This window comes from Mustela nigripes, chromosome 4, assembly GCF_022355385.1.
Source record: "Mustela nigripes isolate SB6536 chromosome 4, MUSNIG.SB6536, whole genome shotgun sequence".
In the NCBI taxonomy this organism is placed as follows: domain Eukaryota; kingdom Metazoa; phylum Chordata; class Mammalia; order Carnivora; family Mustelidae; genus Mustela; species Mustela nigripes.
Genome location: NC_081560.1, coordinates 101,048,247 through 101,070,150, shown reverse-complemented (window position 1 = coordinate 101,070,150; position 21,904 = coordinate 101,048,247). Strand labels below are relative to the sequence as shown.

At 45.4% G+C, this 21,904-nt stretch overlaps 1 protein-coding gene across 1 annotated transcript in view; it reads right to left on the bottom strand.

Moving 5' to 3' along the window:
- Positions 1-21,904, bottom strand: part of EGFR (epidermal growth factor receptor) — a 202,670-nt gene that overhangs the window by 35,747 nt on the left and 145,019 nt on the right. Inside the window, exons 5-15 of the mRNA XM_059397207.1 lie at positions 19,250-19,318; positions 18,072-18,190; positions 16,664-16,805; positions 15,022-15,138; positions 11,126-11,252; positions 10,957-11,030; positions 10,056-10,146; positions 6,940-7,139; positions 5,908-6,040; positions 3,831-3,921; positions 1,435-1,592 (exon numbers count right to left, since the gene is read on the bottom strand). Of these exons, the coding sequence (XP_059253190.1) occupies positions 1,435-1,592; positions 3,831-3,921; positions 5,908-6,040; positions 6,940-7,139; positions 10,056-10,146; positions 10,957-11,030; positions 11,126-11,252; positions 15,022-15,138; positions 16,664-16,805; positions 18,072-18,190; positions 19,250-19,318 (1,321 nt within the window). The remainder of the gene's footprint in view (positions 1-1,434; positions 1,593-3,830; positions 3,922-5,907; positions 6,041-6,939; positions 7,140-10,055; positions 10,147-10,956; positions 11,031-11,125; positions 11,253-15,021; positions 15,139-16,663; positions 16,806-18,071; positions 18,191-19,249; positions 19,319-21,904) is intronic.

Below are 21,904 nucleotides of genomic sequence, written 5' to 3'. Positions count from 1 at the left end.
GTCTTCCATGACCCCTGAGCCGCTGGGCTCCCATTCTAGTGGGGGAGGCCACCATCCCTTATTTCAATTACAGGATGATGTAAAAAGGCAGAATCCGTGGGCTCTGAGAACAGCAGCATTTGCCAATACAAACATCAGTAGGAAAGCAAAATACTCTAATTAAACGGAAAAGACAACTCATGCTGTTGTGCATGGATGGACCGACAGAGCGTGATGCTAACTGAAATGAGTCAGACAGAAGGACAAATACTGTAAGAGTTCATCTATATATAGGGCCTAAAAAAAAAAAAAAAAAAAAAAACAAACGAACACACCAACAACAGAGATAGACTCATAAATACACGTAAATACATAAATACCACAAACCTGTGGTTACCAGAGGAAAGGGCGTAAGGGGGAGGGACATAACGGGTGAAGGGGTTAAGAGCTACAAACTTCCAGTTGTAACAACTAAGTGGTGGGGATAAGGAGTACAGCATAGAAAATACAGTCAATAATGTAACAATTCTGTCTGGTGACAGGTGGTGACTACACTTTTTGTGGTGAGCCCTGCATAATGAATGGTATTGTCGAGTCACTATCTTCTACACCTAAAACAAATATAACATTGTGTGTCAGCTGTATTTTAGTTTGAAAAAGGAGGCAGGGGAGATGACCATTTCGTGGCCTGGGAAAGGATGAAGGACTACATTTCAAATTGCGAATGGGATGGGGGTGCCTTCGAGCACCTCATTTCCTATCTCAGTCAAGGGCTGGGATCTGTACACTTCTCTTGGAGGGAGAGGGTCTGTTCCCTGCCCTCATTTCTATACTGTCCTGCTCCTTTCCCCCCAGGGCCTTTGGGCCTTCCTCTCTACATCACACACACACACACACACACACACACACACACACACACACACACACAGAGGCTTTTCAGGCTGTGGGATGCACACTTTATTACCTCCTATGGAAACCAAAGTCAAAGACAACAGGCATCATTGATGAATGACCACTGACTGATAAACTCATACCCTACTCAAAATAACTCTGCTCACTCCCTTTATCCCAATCCCTCACCATGCCTGGCAGTCCCCCAAAAGGGAACACTCTGCAAAGTGAGTGCAAATGGAAATTGTGAATTTGGGGACCACATGCAGGGATGTTTGAGAAAGGCCAGTTTACATCTGAAGAGGTGACTGGCAAGGACGGAGACAGGCCAGGTGCTAGCAGGGAGTCGATTTGAGTAGCGAGATGAAGAGGTAGGTCTTTGGGAAAGCTGATTTGCAGAAATGACTGCTGAATATGAAGTAAAAGAGGCCATCGCATATTATCCTTTAATTGCGTCAGAAAAATTGCTCCCTATCTTCCACTCAATTCATTCTTTTCGGTTACATGTAATTAGAACAAGAAACACTTCTGTCCTGCTTCTTCACCTGACATGCTCTCACTCACCCATAGGTACAGTTGGAATGACACAGGTGGCACACGCGATTGGCGTCTGCAAACTTCCAGACCAGGGTGTTGTTCTCTCCCATGATGCCAGCCGGACAGGTCTTGACGCAGTGCGGGCCGTCGATGTAGTGCGCACACTTGACACAGCTGTCCGGTCCCTGTCAAGATTGAGGACGACCTCTCTATACATGTTTCTTTCTCTTTCAAAACTGAACTTGTTACTTAAAATACTTACTGTGAAAACAGCCAAATAATAATAGAAGTTCTTCAAGTAGAAAAACGACAGGCTCATCTGGGATTGCTATCGCTTGACAGGGCTGCTGCTAACAGCTCACTATAAAGTCTTCCCAACTTTAAAGACATTTCATATATAACTATACTAAATACTTCATTACATTTTGCTTAACAGATTATGGGCATCCATCTTTGTCAAAACCATCTAATTAGTCTATGAGTACATTTACATCTTTATTGCTCAGATGAACTTTCTTGCATAACATGTTTGAACTTAAAGGAAGACTGTGGGAAGCCAGACTTGCTGAGGCAAATGCAAGAAAGCCTATATCTCTGTATTTTTAGGGACAACAAGGTGGAGGCAAAATGAACACTGGACTGTGCTAACTTTGATTCTGGTACCTGCACGCTTCACAAAGGGACTGAAATGAAATGGGCAGGGAGGGATGTCCCTATTTTGTCCAAAGACTGAGTGTTCTCAGAACTAGAGCCATCAGATGACTAAAGTCAGTATCACCAACTGATTTATCTCGATGAAAATGTACCCTAACACCATGTGAACTTATAAACCATTGGTTTACTTTGTAACCTGCCATGTTGGCAGCCTATGCCTCAAAACACAGCCTTCTGCCCAATTCAGAGACAACTTCTGAAAAACGTTTTTAATTAGTAGATTTACATATGGCTGTTGAAGCTCAAATCCACACACATGTCCTTAAACATAATATTAAGGATTAACTATAGTTAGGATACTGGTGTGATGGGGGACCTGAATTCTCATTTCTATTCTTTAAAATACAATGTAGATAGAAAACTGAATTTTGGAAAGTTTTGCTAGGTGTTTCTTTAGAAATGCTTTGAACTTCTCAAACTCAACACACACAAAAAACACACACAAAAAAGTCAAGAAATGGGCATAAGACATGAACAGACACTTCTCCAAAGAAGATATACAAATGGTTAACAGACACATGAAAAAATGTTGAACATCAATCGGCATCAGGAAATACAAATCAAAACCACAATGAGATAACACCTTACACTGGTTAGATGGCAAAAATTAACAAGGTAGGAAACAACAGATGTTGGCGAGGATGTGGAGAAAGGGAACCCCTCTTACACTGTTGGTGGGAATGCAAGCTGGGGAAGCCACTCTGGAAAACAGCATGGAGGTTCCTCAAGACATTAAAAATAGAGCTACCCTATGACCCAGCAGTTGCACTACTAGGTATTTACCCCAAAGATACAGATGTTGTGAGAAGAAGGGGCACATGCACCCCAGTGTTCATAGTGGCAATGTCCACAATAGCCAAACTGTGGAAGAAGCTGAGATGCCCTTCAACAGATGACAGGATAAAGAAGATGTGGTTCATGTATACAATGGAATTTACTCAGCCATCAGAAAGGATGAATATGTACCATTACGTCGAAGGGGATGTAACTGGAGAGGATTATGCTAAGTAAGATAAGTCAGTCAGAGAATGACAATTATCGTATGGTTTCACTCATATGTGGAACATAAGGAATAGTGTGGCGGACCACAGGGGAAGGGAGGGAAAACCGAATGGGAAGAAATCGGAGAGGGAGACAAACCATGAGAGACTCTGGACTCTGGGAAACAAACTGAGGGTTTCAGAAGGGGTGGGGGGATTGGGTAGCTGGGTGATGGGCATTAAGGAGGGCACGTGATATGATGAGCACTGGGTGTTATACACAGCTAATGAACTGTTGAACCCTCCATCAAATTGTAACAAAGTGTTATATGCTGGCTAATGGAACATAATAAAAAAGATAAAGATTTACATGAAATAAAAAAAATGCTTTGAATAATTGTGAACTGATGTTAAATCAGAATTGAGGATGTTTGATTAAAGTGACGAAGCAGTGACGACAGATGTCAGAAATGGTGACAACTGGCTGACAAGGTATGCAGTCTACCACAGGCCTGTTGGTGAAAGAGTAGATGTTATTAAACTTGTTAGGAGGTGTTGGACAGGAAAGGTGAGTGCTCCTGCGCAATGGGGTGTGTGATGACGTCAGCTCAACCACAGCCTCTCTGGGACGCAGCTGTGAGGTCACATGTTGGCTCAGTGTTGTGGCTCTACTGCTGGGAGCCTTCTCCCTACGATGTAGGAGGGGCTAACATCAAACGCACTCCTCACCCGTCCCGTGCAGGTTACATTCATGGGCTGGGGCAGGCATTCCGGATGGCACTGTATACACTCGGAGTTCTCCACAAACTCCCTTGGCTCCCTGAGAGAAGAAAGGAAACTGATCAGCACCGTCTCCGTCTCCAGAGATCCTGCTTCAAAATGCTGGGTGGCTACAACCATCTGAGTTGATCCATCTGAAATTTCAGAGGATGCAAATCCTCTTTTCCAGCAATACCAAAAAATTTCAGGTCAACATGCAGCTGTGGGGAATCAGGACTCTACTGTGAGATCATAAAGTGACTGTATTAACTGAATCCTTGGTCATCTTTCCCCTCAACAAATACACAAGCTTCATTCATAATCCAAACATCTTCCCTGCATTATTCTACAAGGCGCAGTTTTTGTCTCTTAGGCAAACAAGCCAATACATGAAAAAGGTCATAGTCCTTAAGAGGTGACCTCATCCCCAACATCAGATTCATGGATATTTAAAGCAAGCTGGAGAAAAATGATTAACCGTAGATTAATGTACAGGAAAAGAAAGGAGAGACGTTAGAACGTACTCCATGGTTATTAACAAAAACCGTAAGTGTGCAATACAGGTGTGAAAAATTTTGCTTGTAAGAGTTTCGCTATTCCTCAGGATGTCCAGATCAATGTTAAGCAAGAAGACCACGTTGGATTGAAAAGACAGAACAGTGGTGGCAGCTACTGAGGTTGAAAGCTGCCTGGGAATTAACTACAGGTCTTCACTCCAGTGAACGAGGAGTGTTTACACCCCTCAACATGTTCCCTAAGTCCTCCCTCATGTCCTCAATTAAACCAAATATGCCCAATTGGTTCTTTCCTTCCCTTCTTCCCTGAGTTATAACACCTGTGGGAGGAGCCCATCCTGCAGGCTGAGTACTTGCTACCAGACAACGACATTCTTAACAGAAAGGGACCACCAACATGGTTATTTAAATTCCCCCCCCCCCCGCCTTTTTTAAAGATTGTATTATTTATGTGAGAGAGAGAGTGCACACAAGTGGTGGGTTGGGGGAGGGGGTGTGGGAGAACCCGATGAGCAGGGGCTCTATCCCAGGACCCTGGGATCATGACCTGAGCCGAAGGCAGATGCTTAACCCATTGAGCCACCCAGGTGCCCCAGTTCCATCTCTCTTTAAAACGATGTAGAAACCATGAGACTTGTGTCTCTTTTGGAGCAGTAAGGATTGCACGGATATTTCTTGTTGAAATAACACTGTCAATTATACAACGTACTCGGTCAGGTTACTGAGCCGACCTGCTAAAGGGTTCGTACAGAACTGGACTTGGTCTTCTCATCTTGCTCCTGAATATTTCTGGATCTGTGCTATGGCCCAGACCCCGACAGTGAAACAAGAAGGGAGGTTTCCTGTACTCATATGTAATTCCTATGGCTCCTTCTCTCTGACAAAATTTCCTGTTCTTTAAATTAAAAAAAAAAAAAAAAAAAAAAGCTTCTGCCTCTGTCCTTCAATTGTACTTTCCTATTTATTTTTAGTCATTATTCGAGGACCTTCAAAGCTTTATATCCATCTCAAGATTCCCAGAGAATCGACAGACTGTACTTCTACTGATTGCAGATAAATTCAAGAGTGGTTATGTGGTTGTTTATTCCTTTGTCCATGGTTACATTTAAAGTTATATGCATGGTTCAATATTTCTTGAACATAAAACAAAAAATTAATGAGGAAATGTAATTTATATTGCTTTGGACACAGTAGGGAGAGTGTCTCGCAAAGAAAAGTCTAGATGACTGTGGTCTCGGCCATATGAACCACTTATGACTTTTTCGTCTGTCTTGGGAACTCTGTGTGGCTTAGAAAAATAGCAGAGATTTCCAAAACAGAGACTCTATAAATTGGTGAACTGGCATAAGTCATGAAAAACGTTTGTTCATTTCCTTGTGTGATAAACAGCTGTCAACAAATACACGACAAAAAAAAAAAAAAAAAAGGAAGAAGAAAAAAAAAAGCAATAGGATCAATGTGAACAACCATAAACCTAGAAAAACAATCTCCTTATCTTTTAGCAAAATCAAGGGGTTACAAAAGAACCTTACCCCTCCAGAACATTGCACTTCTCCACACATTCCTTGCCCCGGCTGACGTTTCTGCAGGACACACAGTCTTTCGGCTCTGGGCCCCAGCAGCCCTCTGATGAGCACAAAGGATGGCAGACGTGGCCCATGGCCTCTGGGAAGACAGGGTGAGCCACAAGGGGTCAGCTGCAGCACTGTGACTAGAGGGGCCAAGCGTGAACGCACCCACACCGGTAAATGAGGTGCTGGGTCCTTTGTGACCTTGAGCAGCATGGACGTGCAGAGGGGGAGGGGTGCCAAGAAGCAGGGACACCCAATTGGCTTCTCGAGGTCAAATGCAAGTTCCATTCTCCCCAGTGGGAGTCAAGAGTTCCTGGACTGGACCTGGGCAGCATTCCGCTGATGAATGTCACAGCTGATGGAAACACTGGGAAGGTTTGTGGTTCCTGCCATGTGCTGGGCACTGGGCCAAGAGTTTAACATGTAAAAATTTCATTTCATTCTCTCACTGGCGGCAAGAATCACTGAGAAAGCCAAAGCCTGAAGAAACTATGTAAACCGATCAAGGTCTGGAAGCTAGGAAGGGCTAGAATTGGGGCATGAACGCAGACCTGCTTGTCCCAGTGACCAAGCAGTGCACATGCCCAGCTTCCACAGTGTCCTATGGCTCCCTAATCAGACTAGGAAATGTCAGCATAAAATGTTCATTCTATCTGCAGGCGTGTGCATGTGTGTTGCTAGCTACAGTCATCAGAGGCTGAAATGAACAGGGAGAAACCTATGGCTAACAGGTAAAATAATACAAAATTGATTTCCATTAATTACAAATAATCGATAGCTTAAGCCTCAAGGCAAATTCATCCTGTGAAATACGCGAACTGGAAACAATTCCAAGGAATTTGATATGGTAACTTCACAAATTAGGAATACACAGATTTCTTTTAATCTGCTTCTTCAGGAATGAAAATGTAATTGAAATGTTTGGGAATATTCTAGATTAAAATAAACGACCCAAGGGAACCATCTCCACAATCAGCCAGAGTGATTACTTACTGCAGCCTTTTTCATCTTTGTTGTTTATAATTTTGGTTTTCTGACTTGAAGTCCCAAATAGTTTTTTCCAGTTTATTGTATTCGCATAGCACAATTTTTTGTTTCCCGAGATGATCACATCCCCATCACTGATCTCCTTGAGGGAGCGTAAACCCAAGGACGTTATGTCCAGGCCGACGACCGCAAGAGAAAACTGACCACTACAGTGGAAAAAGAAACATAACGTGAACAATTGCAAAAAGATTCTATCACTTAAAACCTTATTTTTATTTTCTGGACCACCTGATGTTTACTACAAACTGCTTGCCAGCGACTGTAAGTCATACTGTAGTACGTCTTTATTGCAACTTACAAGAGGTTTTTTTTAAGCAATAGGGAAAAGCCAGTTCCTTGTTTACTTAGTATTTTTGACTTCAGTGGCATATGGGGGGCTGAATAAATGTTAATGTCATTATTATATTTACTGCTTTTTTTTTTTTTTTTGGCCTGGGGATTGAAAGTATGTTCTAACCTTTTAAATATCCAAATACTTGAAAAAAAAATCACAAGTTCATTTTTTCCATCCACCCACCCATTCATCTATCCATCCATCCACTCACCCATCTATCCATCCACTGGTCCATCTACTCATCTATGCGTGCATGCGTCCATCCATCCTTCCACCTCTCTATTCATCCATCCATCCACCCATCTGTCCATTTGCCCACTCACCTATCTATTCATCCATGGATTCACAATCCATCCACCCACTCACCCATTTGTCTCTCGACTTGTCCATCCACTTATCTATGGATGCATGCGTCCATCCATCCAGCCTTCCGCCTCTCTGTTCATCTATCTCCACCCATCTATGTACTCATCTATGCATCCACACATCCACCTATCCATCCAACTACCACTCATCTATGTATTCATCCATGGATTCACAATCCGTCCACCCACTTACCCATCCAGCCATCCATCCACCCATCTACCCACTCATCCATCCATTCATTCATGGATTCGTCCATCCAACCACCCACTCATCCATCCATCCATCCATCCATCCATCCATCCATCCATCCACTGATGCACTGATCCATTCACCACCCATCCATTTATTGAACAAACATTCAAACGACCCAACTCTGTGCTAGAACTCTATATGTCTATCAATGGGTTTCCATCAAGTGACTGGATGAAAGTAATTCACGCTGAAGGGAGGGAAGTCTTGGACCACCAGGCAGGGCAGGAAGGCAAGAAAGCAGCTGATAGGTGCTGAGAACCAGGGGCTTCTACTGGAGCAGAAACCTGAAAGTGGGGAGGCCTGGGCAAGAGGTCTGGGGAAGGTGGAGGAGGCCAGAGCACAGAAGACTTTGGATACCTTCAGCTTGGTTGTTGTGTGCAAATGATGGAAAACCATAGGAAAGAGATCTGTACTTTTAGGAAGCTCACGGGACACCAGGACAGAAAATGGACCAGTGGAGACAGCACTGAATGAGGAGATATCAGGTAAAATGACAAGTTTAATGTGGACATTCCTGCTCTCCTTGTTTCTCTTTCTCTTCCAACACCATCCTCCTCCTCCCTTCCCACAACCTGGCTCCTGAGGAAAGCGAGGAGGCCTGTGTAGGAGACCTGTGTAGCACTACCATTTAGAAATTCTCTCTTGCCATGTGCCCACAGAAGCCTAGACCCTTGAACAAAGCCGGAGTCCCCTTCCCCTGGTGAGCCACACCTGGAGCTGGTGGTCACCCTGTCCCTGTGTATCACTGGACTCCTCATTAAATGTGAAAAGAAAAAAAAAGTGATTCTAATTTTATTTAAATTCCTAAAACTAAGTCAAGTGGTACATCCCTGTCACCCAAAAAAACTGATCTCTCTTGTCTCTGCATTAATCTTGGGCAAAAGAAATATTTTTGAGAACTCAGAACAAAAGGGTTTTTCTGTGCAGTTAGTATCAGAGATGCAAAGCCAAGATGGTTTTTAAAAAGCAATATATATTTTATGTGTACTTGTTCTGATATTCTTTAATATTGAGTATCATGTTTAGGGTCAATTAACGAGTAATATTTCTAAGCATCAGAGTTTTTTTTTTTTTAGAAATTTTAAAATAATTTTTTTGGTAGATTATTAAGGTTTTTTTTTTTTTTTAATTTTTTATTTGATGGACAGAGATCACAAGTAGGCAGAGAGGCAGGCAGAGGCAGAGAGAGGGAAGCAGGCTCCCTGCTGAGCAGAGAGCCTGATGCGGGGCTCGATCCCAGGACCTGAGCCTAAGGCAGAGGCTCTAACCCACTGAGCCACCCAGGCGCTCCTAAAATAAATTTTGACAGAGAGCGACACAGAGAGAAAGGGAACACAAGCGGAGGGAAGGGTGGAGGGAGAAGCAGGCTTCCCGCTGCGCAGGGAGCCCGATGTGGGGCTTGATCTCAGGACCCTGGGATCATTACCTGAGCCAAAGGCAGAAGCTGAACAACTGAGCCACCCAGGTGCCCCCACATCAGACTGTTTCTAAGGCAGGTTTGACAAAGAGATTCTCAAACTCTTCTTCCCCACAAAACTCATTATTACTCTTACCGTACCAAAGATACTTATATGTGATTTTTTTTTTTTTGTCAGAGTTGGAAAAGTGGCAATCCTGAACAAAACACTTATTGTTAAAAAGTCTCTCCACTCCCTCTGATAAGATGTGCTCATAAGGACATGTCGCCTCAGTGGTCTTCTTGCCAAAAATGCACAACCTCAATCAAATCATGAGGAAACATCAGCCATTCTACAGAATGTTTGACCAGCACTTGGTAAAACTGTCAAGGCTATAAAGGATAAGAGTAGAAGTTGGGACAGTTAGAGATGAGAAGGGACTGAGAAGATGCAACAGCTAAGTGCAACATGGCGCTCACAGGCAAACGGCTAAATCTGAGTGATGTCTGGTGCTGGAGTCAACACCATGGCACCGATGGTAATTCCGCCATTTTGTCCTCGTACCATGTGTAGGTGAGAGGTTAACAATTGTGCAAGCTCTCTGGAGGGTCTTTATAACAGTTGTGTAAGTCTAATTTCGAACTCTTCATGGACTCTTATCTTCAGAATAGATAAATAAATAATCTACCAGGCTTTGTGCAGGGTCAACTTACTGTTGCTTTGTTCTTCCACGTATGATTTCTAGGTTCTCAAAAGCATGGAGGTCAGTTCTGTTTTCAGGCCAGGCCTGAATCAGCAGAAACCCTAGAAAGGCAAGAGGAAGGCTCAGACACCCACCACTTAGAAATGTCTTTAGGAGACATTTTAGGAATCTTGAGACATTGTTATTTGAGCAGGAGAGGTGAAGATTTGATTTGATTCTTTTTGTTATCTTCGCCAAGAATCTACCCATGGGTAGATAGAAGCCCAGGCACAATTTTACAGTGGGCACCTGCCTCTCTTATAGAATTCCCATCCCTTGCTGCATCTCTCCTACCACCCAACTTCCACCACAGCCATCCCATGGTGCCATGGCCCTGATAGCTGGGCTGGGCTCCAAAGCTGATGAACCTAACCCTCTCTGCTCTTGACGGCAACCGCCATGTTTGAGCTATCAGCACACAGAAGGAGATTCACATATTTTCCTTACTTAATTCCAATCCTCAAAACAGTCTTGTTATTTAGGTTCAATTACTCCCTTTTTAGGGGGGAGGGCAGGCACATGAGGGCCAGTCTGTGGGCCCGAGAGCCTATGTTGTTCCCTCAGGGTTCTGCCCTTCTTTTCCCCCCACCCTCAAACGTCACTGGGTCATCAGGACGTCTGGCCAGGGCTGAGAAGACGAGGATGAAACATGTTCACAGGGATGACTCAAGGCTCTGATTAAAGTGTTCACCTCTTCCATACAGGGGAAATTGTGATCATGAAAACTATCAAAGAACTCACGAGTCATTAATGGTAGAAGTTCAGAAGAAATGTTTTTATGATGCTGAGAGAGAAGCAGAGGCAGCCACCAGTTCTCTCTCTAAAACACCCATTTCCCATTCATGTTCATGTGACATGGTAGCTGCACACACCTGTTATTTCCTTTACAGTTTTTAGAATGTCCAGTTCCTTTGGATCGAGAGGCAGAGTACGCGTGAAGGAGTCACTGAAACAAGTAACAGAATGATCAGTAACCGTGTCTGCCCGTGAACAAAGTGGATTTTGCGTTTCCCTGTTCCAGTCACTTCCTCTGTTACTTACCCTCTAAACGCTACAGGCAAGATATGAAGATCTCCGCTGATTGACGTGCAATTTTTGAAGTGTTTAATATTTGTAGCATTTATGGAAAGCGTGTCTTTAAATTCGCCAATGCCTATTCCATTACACACTGTAAAGATAAGGGAGATGTTTATTCCCTTCACATATGTTGAATTCAGAAGAGCTCGGGTTCCCCGCGCAGAGGAGAGCGGGAAGAGAATTGTAGCCATGAGTCCGTCCCTGCAGGCCATCACTCATTCCTTCGACAGGAATGCAGGCCCGCTGGTATCAGTAATGAGGGTGAGGGCTTGGGCTTTGGGTGGCTGGAGAAGGCGATGGCATCCTCATGGCTGGTGATGCCCTCAGCTGGGCTTGCATTCTCCTCCTCACGATATTCCCACTTTAGGACTTAGCCCAATTGCTCTCCCCCATCCCTCCTTGGCAGTGGGATCCAGCTGCTGACGCCAGGGCCGCCTCTGCCCAGCTCTCATCAAGCCACTCCTCTGACTAAAACTCAACACTTTCTATGGTCCTAACCTAGGTTACAGCTTGTTGTCTATTTTATTTATTTTTTTTCTAAGAGTTTATTTATTTATTTGACAGACGGAGATCACAAGTAGGCAGAGAGGCAGGCAGAGACAGAGGGGGAAGCAGGCCCCCCTGCTGAGCAGACAGCCTGATGCGGGGCTCAATCCCAGGACCCTGGGATCATGACCCAAGCTGAAGGCAGAGGCTTTAACCCACTGAGCCACCCAGGCACACCTCATTGTCTATTTTAAAGAACCAATGGATCTGGATTATTTTTATTAAAAAGAGCAAGATGTGTTCATTTGAGAATGCTGCAAAGTAGAATCAAGGGACCAAAATGACCAGAGTTTCCACTGCAGGATATTTTGAGAAATGTTATTTCCAGCTACCCTCCAGGGTTATGTCATACCAGATTATGTCGGGTTTTTGTGTGTTTTGTTTCTTTTACATCTTCTGCTGTGAATGTTCCTCATATTATAAAAACTATTTACGAACATGATTTTTAATGGCTGTCTTACATTACGTCATAGGGAATACTATAATAACTTTTATCAGATAAACTGCTTTTCTTCCCCTGTGTTTACTTGAACCAAATGCTTTGATCTGTGTCCTATTGCTCCATCAGTCTCACAGGCCCTTTTCCACACTCCAAGCCCCTTTATTAATTTATATCCACTCCTAAATTTCCATCTCAAATGCCATCTCCACCCTAAAGTCCGCTTATCTGTTGTAATTCTCCCTCTAGAATTTGCAGAGCAATTTTGGTACCTATCTTCCAGACTTATCTTGACTTTGAAGTATAATCACTGGAAATCTCATTGCTCAGGATAAGGTCCTGTTCTAGGAGGAGCAGTTAAGCTCTGTTGCACCAGAACTGCCACCCCTCCCACCCCCCTTCCTCCATGACCTTGTGCTCCACTCCACTGGGAGTCCCTTGTTGCTCGTAAGGAAACCAGCCATGGCTGACTCTGGTTGCCAAGACTGGGTCTCCAGGCTCACCCTATGGGCCATGTTTCTCTCTGGTTCTGAGAAGCTGCTCTACGGAGTCCTGGGTTGAAGGGCTCAACCAGCCTTCTAGGGCTGCATCTAACACACGGGGGTTATGGGACTCAGGGCCTGGCTTCTTTAGGATTCACAGGGTCTGGCTGACAATGGCGAATGAGGGGGCCCTATGAAGACTTGCCATTTAATTACAGGTCTGGCAGAGAATTCCATGGTTTGGAGAGAATATTCAGGCTCTCTCTCTCTGCTTGTGCGTGACAGTGTGGTGGGGTTACTTAAATCCTAAATCCAGAGACCAACTGTATATGCACCCCTAGACTTCCCTGGCACCACCTTCCTTACCCAGGGGTACTGCCCTGTAGCCAAAGGGATCAGAATCGGGGATGTATAGAAAATTAGGGAATGATAATTACAGGCGAATCAAACTGTTTGTTGAACACAAAATTAACAAAACCAAACCAAAACCATCTCTGATTCTATCAGTCCATTTGAGGATGCTGATAGTAACCCTCTCTCTCGTACTTCCCCTGTGCCCGGTACTACCCCACATTCTTATTTTCCTCCTTCCATGTCTGCTCTGCCAGACAGTCTCCTGAAGCCAAAGGATACTCTTCCATCAGGGCACCTGCCCCAACTGCCCCAACTGCCCCAAGGAGTTGCAAGACCAGGAAGACATGGACTTGGCCCACAAGCTCATGGGTCTGGCTTGGGACCTCGACTGCACGAACTTCAAATCTCGACTGCCATTCTTAGCTGTTGAACTGTGTGCCAGTCATTGAGATTCTCTGTTACTCAGTGTCCTCATCTGTAGAATGGGAATCCTAATAACAGACTTCCCTGTGGCATCGGGAGAATTCAATGACATGGTACAGGGAAGGTGACTCTGCCCCACGGGGACACCTGTGAAATGTGAAACGTGAGTAAAGAGGGGAGTGATCCGTTTTGACTGAAAAGACTGATGGCTCCCCAGGGAAGGTGGCACCGGAAGTGGACACCCAAGGTAAGCAGCTATGCACTCAGATGTTATTTGTAATAGCAGAAGAGTGTAACAGTCAAAATGGCCACATAAAGGGAGATCCATTGAATAAATTATGGTACAGCCACAGAAGGGAGCCTACACAGCTGCACCACAGGATGAAGAAGATTCATATGACTTTATCTGGAGTGATTTCCAGGGCCTATTAAGGTTAAGAAGGAAAGTACAGAGTTTAGGTAGTATCTTTTGAGTAGAAGACATGACTGGGACCTGGGGTGTGTGAAAGGGACACAGGAGACATCTGGAGAGGCCATGTGTGGGACAATTCAAGTACCCAAATGAATGACAGGAACAGACAGGAAACTGAATAAAGAAGATTCCATGACCTCATATAGGAACTAATTTTTTTTTTAAAAAAGAATGTCAGTAAATAAATGGGATGATAGAAAAAGAAAATCACTCTTTTATACCCACCAAGATATCTTATCTAATCTGTCACCATCAGTAATGCAATAACATGGCATCATATGACACCTGATTTGATAAAATGAGAGGAAATCAACATGACCTAGGCAACGCTCCTGTCCCAAACACCCAACCGGAAGACGGCCATGGAAAAACAGTCAATGAAGCCAAACTGAGAGACATCGTGCAAAACACCTGGGCTGGACACTTCATGGCTGGTCATGGAAGACAGAAGAAAGCAAATGAGGGGAGGAGGGCTGAGACACAGCTATTGACCAACGAAGATAACGCGGGCAGGACATCTACATTAAACCCATGATCCTTGACTGGGTTCTGGACTGAGAAGAAGCTAAAAATGACTTACGTGGGACAGGAGGGGGAAGCCTGAGTCGAATTGGGTACTAGAAAAGACTACTGAGTTGATGTTAAGTGATCCTGATGTGAACTCGTCTTTCATTACTTAGGAGAATGTCGCCAATTGTAAGAAAACATGCTGGCAAATGTAGGGGTGCTGTGTTGCAATATCTGTAACTGTCCTCTAATTCAGAAGAAACTTGTGCCCAAGCACGCACACATGTACAGACACAAGTATAAAGACAGTGAAAGCAATGGGGCCAAACATTACAAAGTGGAGAGTTTATGTGAAAGGCATACGGGTGTGCACTGCACTACTCTTGCAACATTTCTGGGTGTTGGGAAGTTTTTACAAAAAAAAAAAAAAAAGTAAAAGGCAAATTAATAAGCAGGAGTAAATTGGCCTTGAGGAGCCTCCAGGAACAGGGCATGATATGAAGGCAGGAAGAAATTTCTGAGCCTGAAGGAAGAGATGAGCTCAGATCTCTTCCAACTGTGATGTTGGGCGGGCTGGTGGACCCCAGCTTTGTGACCAGACGAAAAGCCTTGTCCCCACACCCTGAAGGCTTCCTACCTTTGCGGCAAGGCCCCTCACACTTCTTACACTTGCGGACTCCATCTTCCTCTACCTCGTAGCTGTCGGAGCTGCAGGCTCGGACACACGAGCCGTGGTCGGTCACCACGTAGTTACCTGCAGGGACAAGGAAGGAAGGTGACGAAAGCCACACCAGGTGTTCCTGGGCCTCACACAATTGCCTCATGTTCTCCTACAAAGGAGCCGATGAAAAGGGCCTCTAACCCTCTGGTTTTATTTACTTGAAGGACAAAGAATGAAAGGTTGCCCTCAGAAAAGGAGTCAAGTTCAAGAGTTTTAACAGCTTATCAAACCACGGTACGGAGAAATATAGCTCATCACAGGCAGGAAACGGATGGGATAGACAGAGCCTGGGGTCTGCTCACAGGTTCAGAACATGTCTTTGCAGCTCATTTTTCTGTCAACTCGACCTTCACGACCTGTGGTTAAAGTCTGAATGTTTATTTAAAATAAGTGATCTTGATCAAAGCCCACTAGTCCACATCTGAGGATGGATGGAATTCCTGTGGCCAGCGTGCTGCCTTCTACGGTCCCGCCCAGCCTGATAAGCTTCCCTTGGCCGGGGGGTTGGTCCCACCAGCTGGGTTCTGCGTCGAGCCACGCACGTTCACCATCTCCTAAGCCTCCCCTCCCTTTGGAGTAACTTACTAGTCTTAACATTAACACAAACATCAATATGTTTTTGGGGCTCTATGTGTTCCCCTTTTGACTTCCCCAAGTATGTCCTCAAACATATTTACCAGTCATTTGCAATTTTCATTCTATAAATTATTTGCCTTTGCTCTCAGACTCTGGTTTCCTGTGGGTTTTTAAACTCTACCTGTTAAACTCTCCCTCAAAGACGACACCTGTGTCATCATTGTGGCAATTTTGTAAGACTTTAGTTCGTTCGATTCTATTTCTGTGTTTTTTTTTTTCTGCATAGGATTTTAAAAAGTTTTTGGGTCCACAAATCTGGTCGGGCAAATCTCCCCCTCATAGCTGGGCTTCCAATTTTTTTCTCTTGATCTCCCCTCCTAGAAATCAAGATTGGTTTCTAATGCTCCTTTAATTCGACAACTCTATACTTTCTCTATGAGGACACAATTCCCATCATTTCCCTGAACATTAGAGTCACCTGTTGATGCAAACACAAATGAGCAAAAGCCAACCCAAAACAATTCAAACAAAACCAAACAACATACAAAGGGACTCCTCTGAAGTTCTAGTTCCCTTAAGATGCACAATTTTCACCAGAATCTTAACCACTAAAGAAGGCAGGTTTCCTGACACGCTTTCTCATTTAGGTCTTTTCAAGACCTGCTGGGCACAACAGCTGAACAGTGAAGTGGCCCAAACAGACAACCGAATATTCTGGACGGCTATTATAGCTGGACCTCAGTCCCTGTCCTGGCCCCCACAGACTCCAGAACAGACACTGGTCAGCAGAGCACCAGCCATCGCCTGTCACCGCGGTGGTGACCTGACTCTTCACCCGTGCACTTGGTGACCTGCCTCACAGTGAGGCCAACACACAGACCCAAAGACTCCCCAAGACAAGGGACTCCAGGATCCCAGGGGGAGACAAAGAGGAAAGAGACGCCTGATAAATGAAAGGGTTTTTTGCATGTGATGAACTCACGGGGGCACTTCTTCACGCAGGTAGCACCAAAGCTATATTTTCCCTCTGGGTTGACGTCCATCTGGTAGGTGGTCGGGTTGTAGAGCATGAGCGGCGGGCAGGTGTCCTTGCACGTGGTTTCGTCGCGGAACTTGCGGCACACCTGTTACAGGAGCACAAAGCTCGGGTTATAGTTCTTGACGTCCAGGATTTGATTAAAGCAAAACCAAGCAATTCTACCCTCCCGCCCCACAAACCTAGTGAAGCACTTTCAGAAGAGTCGGAAAGACCTTAAAAGTATGATTTTTCTTGTTCTGTCCTAGCTGTGATAATTTACGATTATGATGATAAAAACCCACGTCTTTATTATTTACAAATGATGAAGGAGTTCACTTGCTAGATGGGTCCCTGTGGAGTGAAATTAGTTTTAAATTCAATCTCCTGGGTCTCCCTCATAGGGGACACGTAAGGATGGGTTTTGGCATGTGTTGCCAAACTGCAGAAAACGCTACTGGGGAAGGCTGCTGTGCAGAGGCGACCAGACCACATACACGGGTGACCCGAAGACCCCCAGGCCGTCTCCCCTCCAGCCCAGACCAACCAGGTCGGATGCAGCCTCTGGCATTTAACAACCTCTGCCTCCCTGAAACGGGCGTCTTCTGGATCCCACCTTAGGTGGGCCTCCTCCTCTGGAGCCCATGGGCGTCTCCTGGCACTTGGGGCTGTCCAGGGCTCAAGTCGGCCAGCCCTCATGTCTCTAGGATGCCCAAGGTGCACACTATGGGGGCCACCTCCGGGTAGTGCCCACCGCCCACTGGAGCGAGGAGGCTTTCGTCAGGACTTTCTGCAGTAACAGGGACCAGACCCAGTGCTTTGGGACCCCCTGGGGCGGGGGTGGGCAGGAGGCTTTGAGCTGTGCTGGGGATGGGTCAGAAGAGCTCCAGCCATGCGTTCAAGTCTGTGCGACTCCAGGGACGTGCCTTACCGTCTCTGTGTATTTATGCTAAGGGGCCTTCCGGTGTCAACTCCGTGGGTTTAGACTGAGATGGAATGACAGAGAGTGTGACAACAGAGCCGATGGCCACAAAGAACACTAAGGACAGACAGCTTGTATTTAGTACTGATGCTCGTCCCACGCCCAGGCCCTGGTCACGGACGCCATGTGCACTGTGACATCGGAGCACTTAAAAGGCGCTGTTTACTACGCATCACGCTCAGGTGAGGAAACTGAGGCACAGAGGGGTCAGAGGATTTGCCTGAGGTCACCCAGTAAGTGTCGAAGGCAAGATGATAGAGGGGGATTTGTCCCCTTGGCCAGTGCTCCCACAAGTGTGATTTAGTGATTTCTCCCACAGGAAGCCCCTCTCAGCCATGGCAAGATAAGCCCCCCGGGGGGTGGTCGGCTGGGGGTGGGGGTGGTCAGCCTTACCAGACAGTCGCTCTCGCGGGGCCCTGTGCAGCCGGCGGCACACTGGTTGTGACAGCAGTCGCTGGGGGACCTGCCGCGGCAGCGCCCCGAACACTGCTGGGCACAGATGATTTTGGTCACTGAAAAGGGGCAAAGGTCACCGGTGAGCTCAAGAGCCAGGGAGGGTGGAAGGGCCACCCCTCAGGTACCCTGCAGAACCCTTGAAAACGGTGGGTGAAGTGGCCAACGGGGGGTGAATTCAGCAGTTCCCCAGCTTGTTAGGGCTGCGAAACTTCGCGTTCTTGCCAAATCACACCGAATCGTGACCTTTCTTTTTTCTTTCTTTTTTTTTTTTAAATTTATTTATTTGACAGAGACAGAAATCACAAGTAGGCAGAGAGGCAGGCAGAGAGAGAGGAAGGGAAGCAGGCTCCCTGCTGAACAGAGAGCCCAACGAGGGGCTCTATCCCAGGACCTGAGATCATGACCTGAGCCGACGGCAGAGGCTTTAACCCAGTGAGCCACCCAGGCGCCCCAGAATCATGACCCTTCTGTATTCCGCCTCTTTTCCCCACTGATTTTCAGTCACTTCGGAGGACTGACCAGGTCAGGGCTAGACTTTTAGCCGCGCTCAATAATTATGCGCTAGTTAGGACTGAGATTTGTGGTGATACGGAAAATGCCATCCGATAACAAATGAGCCTGCCAGAAAGTGGTGAGTTAAAGGATGAAACTGTCACATCACAATTAAACCAAAGGTCAGACGGTGAAATTTGAGGCAGATGTCCCCAGATCCCTTGGCCGCCCGTGCTCCCAAATGAGGATTCCTGGAGAAAAACCCTCCTGCAAAGTACTGCTCTTGCTTCTGTAGACACATCCCCGAGGGAAAGGAAACCAGAGGGGCTGGGGACAGGCAACACGGGCAAGTCTTCTGTTCCCAGGAAAATATGCCAACCCCATGGTTCAAAGAAACTAGCTGGCTTGTGTGTGGCTGCCTTCCGCTCATTTATGGCAGACGGGGTGCCCCGACCAGCCCACAGTGGATTAACCGCGCGCATAGAGATCGGCAAGACCATCATTCTCTCGACTGCTGCCATCTGACCTTCTGGAGTCTCCCAAGGGAAAAGGCACACAGTCTGCTGCGTGGAAGGGGAGGAAAGTGGACCCGCGTTGATCTGAAATGCTGCTTGCTGACTTACATTTCTGGCAATTCTCCTTTCCCGGACCCCAACAACTTCCATTGGGACAGCTCGGATCACACTTTTGGCCTAAAATGTAAGAGTAATAGTTAAATTCATATCTCAGGGAAGAGAACAGTGGGGTGAGGGGGTGGGAAACTGGAGGCAAGACCCTGAGCAATGTGACATTCCAGAAACAAGGAGCAGCTCCCAAATTTCTAGTTCTCCATTTGTCTGTTGCTGGCTGGTTGGTAAGGTGACTCAAAAGACTTTCATAGAAGAAAAAAAAGATGAACCGCGTTCTGTTTTTATTTATGTTTCAGCTGCAGAAATGGAGGCAGACAGTAATGAGCGACTTCTCACAGCTGTGAACACTGGGGTTAAAACGGTCCAGTTTTCACATGTGTTTAGGCTTGGAGAATTCTCCAGCCTCTCCAACAGCGCTAAGGGTGTCCAGTCTGGTGGGGTGGGTATGACCTACAATATTCCCACTCTGCCCATCTCAAGGGACCCGAGGGTCAGTGATCCTAGGGGACCTGGGCTCCTGCATATAAAGACCCCTAGACCCAAAGCCAGACAGAGGCACGGTTCACGGCTCAAAGAGTCAAATATTCGGGCGCCTGGGTGGTTCAGTGGGTTAAGCCGCTGCCTTCGGCTCAGGTCATGATCTCAGGGTCCTGGGATCGAGTCCCACAACGGCTCTCTGCTCAGCGGGGAGCCTGCTTCCCTCTCTCTCTCTGCCTGTCTCTCTGTCTACTTGTGATCTCTGTCTGTCAAATAAACAAATAAAATCTTAAAAAAAAAAGAGTCAAATATTCACAGTGTGTGTCACCTTGCGGATCAGCTAAACATTAGCTATTGATTTGTGAGCTACTGTGTGGAAACATTTGATGTCCATCAATCAGTGTTTGCAGGGATCAACTACAGATTATAGCTGCAGAGGTTTTAAAATCTCACTAGTTGTGTTTTTGTTTTTACTAGCATGGAGATACTTGAAGACCAAAGCCTCTCACCTGTATAAAGAGAACAGGTTGGGAGATGGACATCAGGGAGGGTATGTGCTATGGTGGGTGCTGTGACTTGTAAGACTCATGATTCACAGACCTGTTCCCCTGAAGCAAATAATACATTATATGTCAGCTTAAAAAAGAGAGAGAGATTGATTGAGAGAACAGGTCAACCACCAAAGTTTGTTAAAAAGAGATCAGCTGTGCAGGTATATTTCACAGCAAAGATATGGGAACCTATAGGAGTTCCTGTATGTCCCAAAGCCTCCCACAGTCAGGAAGAATTTAATTCCTGGTAGAATCTAGATTTCAAATGGGAAGAGCTGATGATTTCCTGTTACTGTGGAACCTGGGCACCCCATTTCATGAGACGCAATATCCTTCCCATCACCCCAGGGAGGAAGGCTGGCAGTGCAGTGCTGGTGCTCCTAGGAATCAGGAGTCACGGGGAGCCCAAACCCCAGATGCATGGCGTGGGCTGGGCATTGTGAAGCAGAGGGACAGAGACAGAGAGACGGGAAGAACAAAGCAGTACACGGAAGTGGTGAAAGTGCTTGTGTCTGGACTGTGAGGCATCTTTTTTCTCTTTACCCTATCCTTCCTCATAATTCTCAAACCCCTTATAAACATGCAATGGGTTTACAAAACAAAAACATTTACAATGAAAATGCTTAATGGCCTCTTCCTGTAGTGGAGACAACATCTGCTGACCCATGAATCAAGGTTTGCTTATAATTCTATTATTAACCCTCTGTTACAAAAAAGGAAATTTAGGCAAATTACATAAAATATGGATAATAGAGAAAAGCAAGAGGAGGAAATGAGAATCATCGAGAAGTAATCAATAGATATACAAGTATATGCATGTATATGAATTGACGTCACACTGTACTTTGTATCATAATTAAAATAAGCTAATAAAAATGTTACGGCAATTTCTCCATGTCTTTAAATATCCTTTTACATAACATGATTTTCTTTTTTTAAAAAAAGATTTTACTTATTTATTTGAGAGAGAGCAAGCGAGAGTGAGAGCATGAGCAGGGGGAGGTGCAGAGGGAGAGGGAGAAGCAGGCTCGCCACTGAGCAGGGAGCCCGATGCAGGACTCGATCCCAGGACCCAGAGATCATGACCCGAGCTGAAGGCAGATGCTGAACCCACTGAGCCACCCAGGTGCTCCCGTAACATGATTTTCAATAGCACGGCTATACCATCATTTCTTTAACTAATCTCTTATTTTTAGATATGTAAGTTGTTTTAAAAATTCATTACAGGTAAGGCTGCAAGGAGTATTCTCACACAAAAGCATTTTTCTATATCCTTATGCTTTTCACTCGCCTAGACATGATGAGTGCACACTTTAAAGCTTTAATACATATTGCTAAAATTCTACCCCGACCGTATTTTATTGGTGTATTTGCTCACAAGAAGAGGATGAGGACTTCTGCTTCTCAATACCTCTCCTCAACCGGGTATCTAAAAGTCGAAAGGAATCCAAATCTTTTGTAAAGGCAAAAATGATGCTTCTTTATTTTGACCTTTTTAAAGTTACAGTAAGGAATAACATTTTACTTTATTTCTTAGGCATTGTGTCTGTGTTGGAGCAGCACAAACTGCTCATGTCTTTGGCCCTTTTTTTTTTAACTGGGAGGCTTGCCTTCTTGGGAT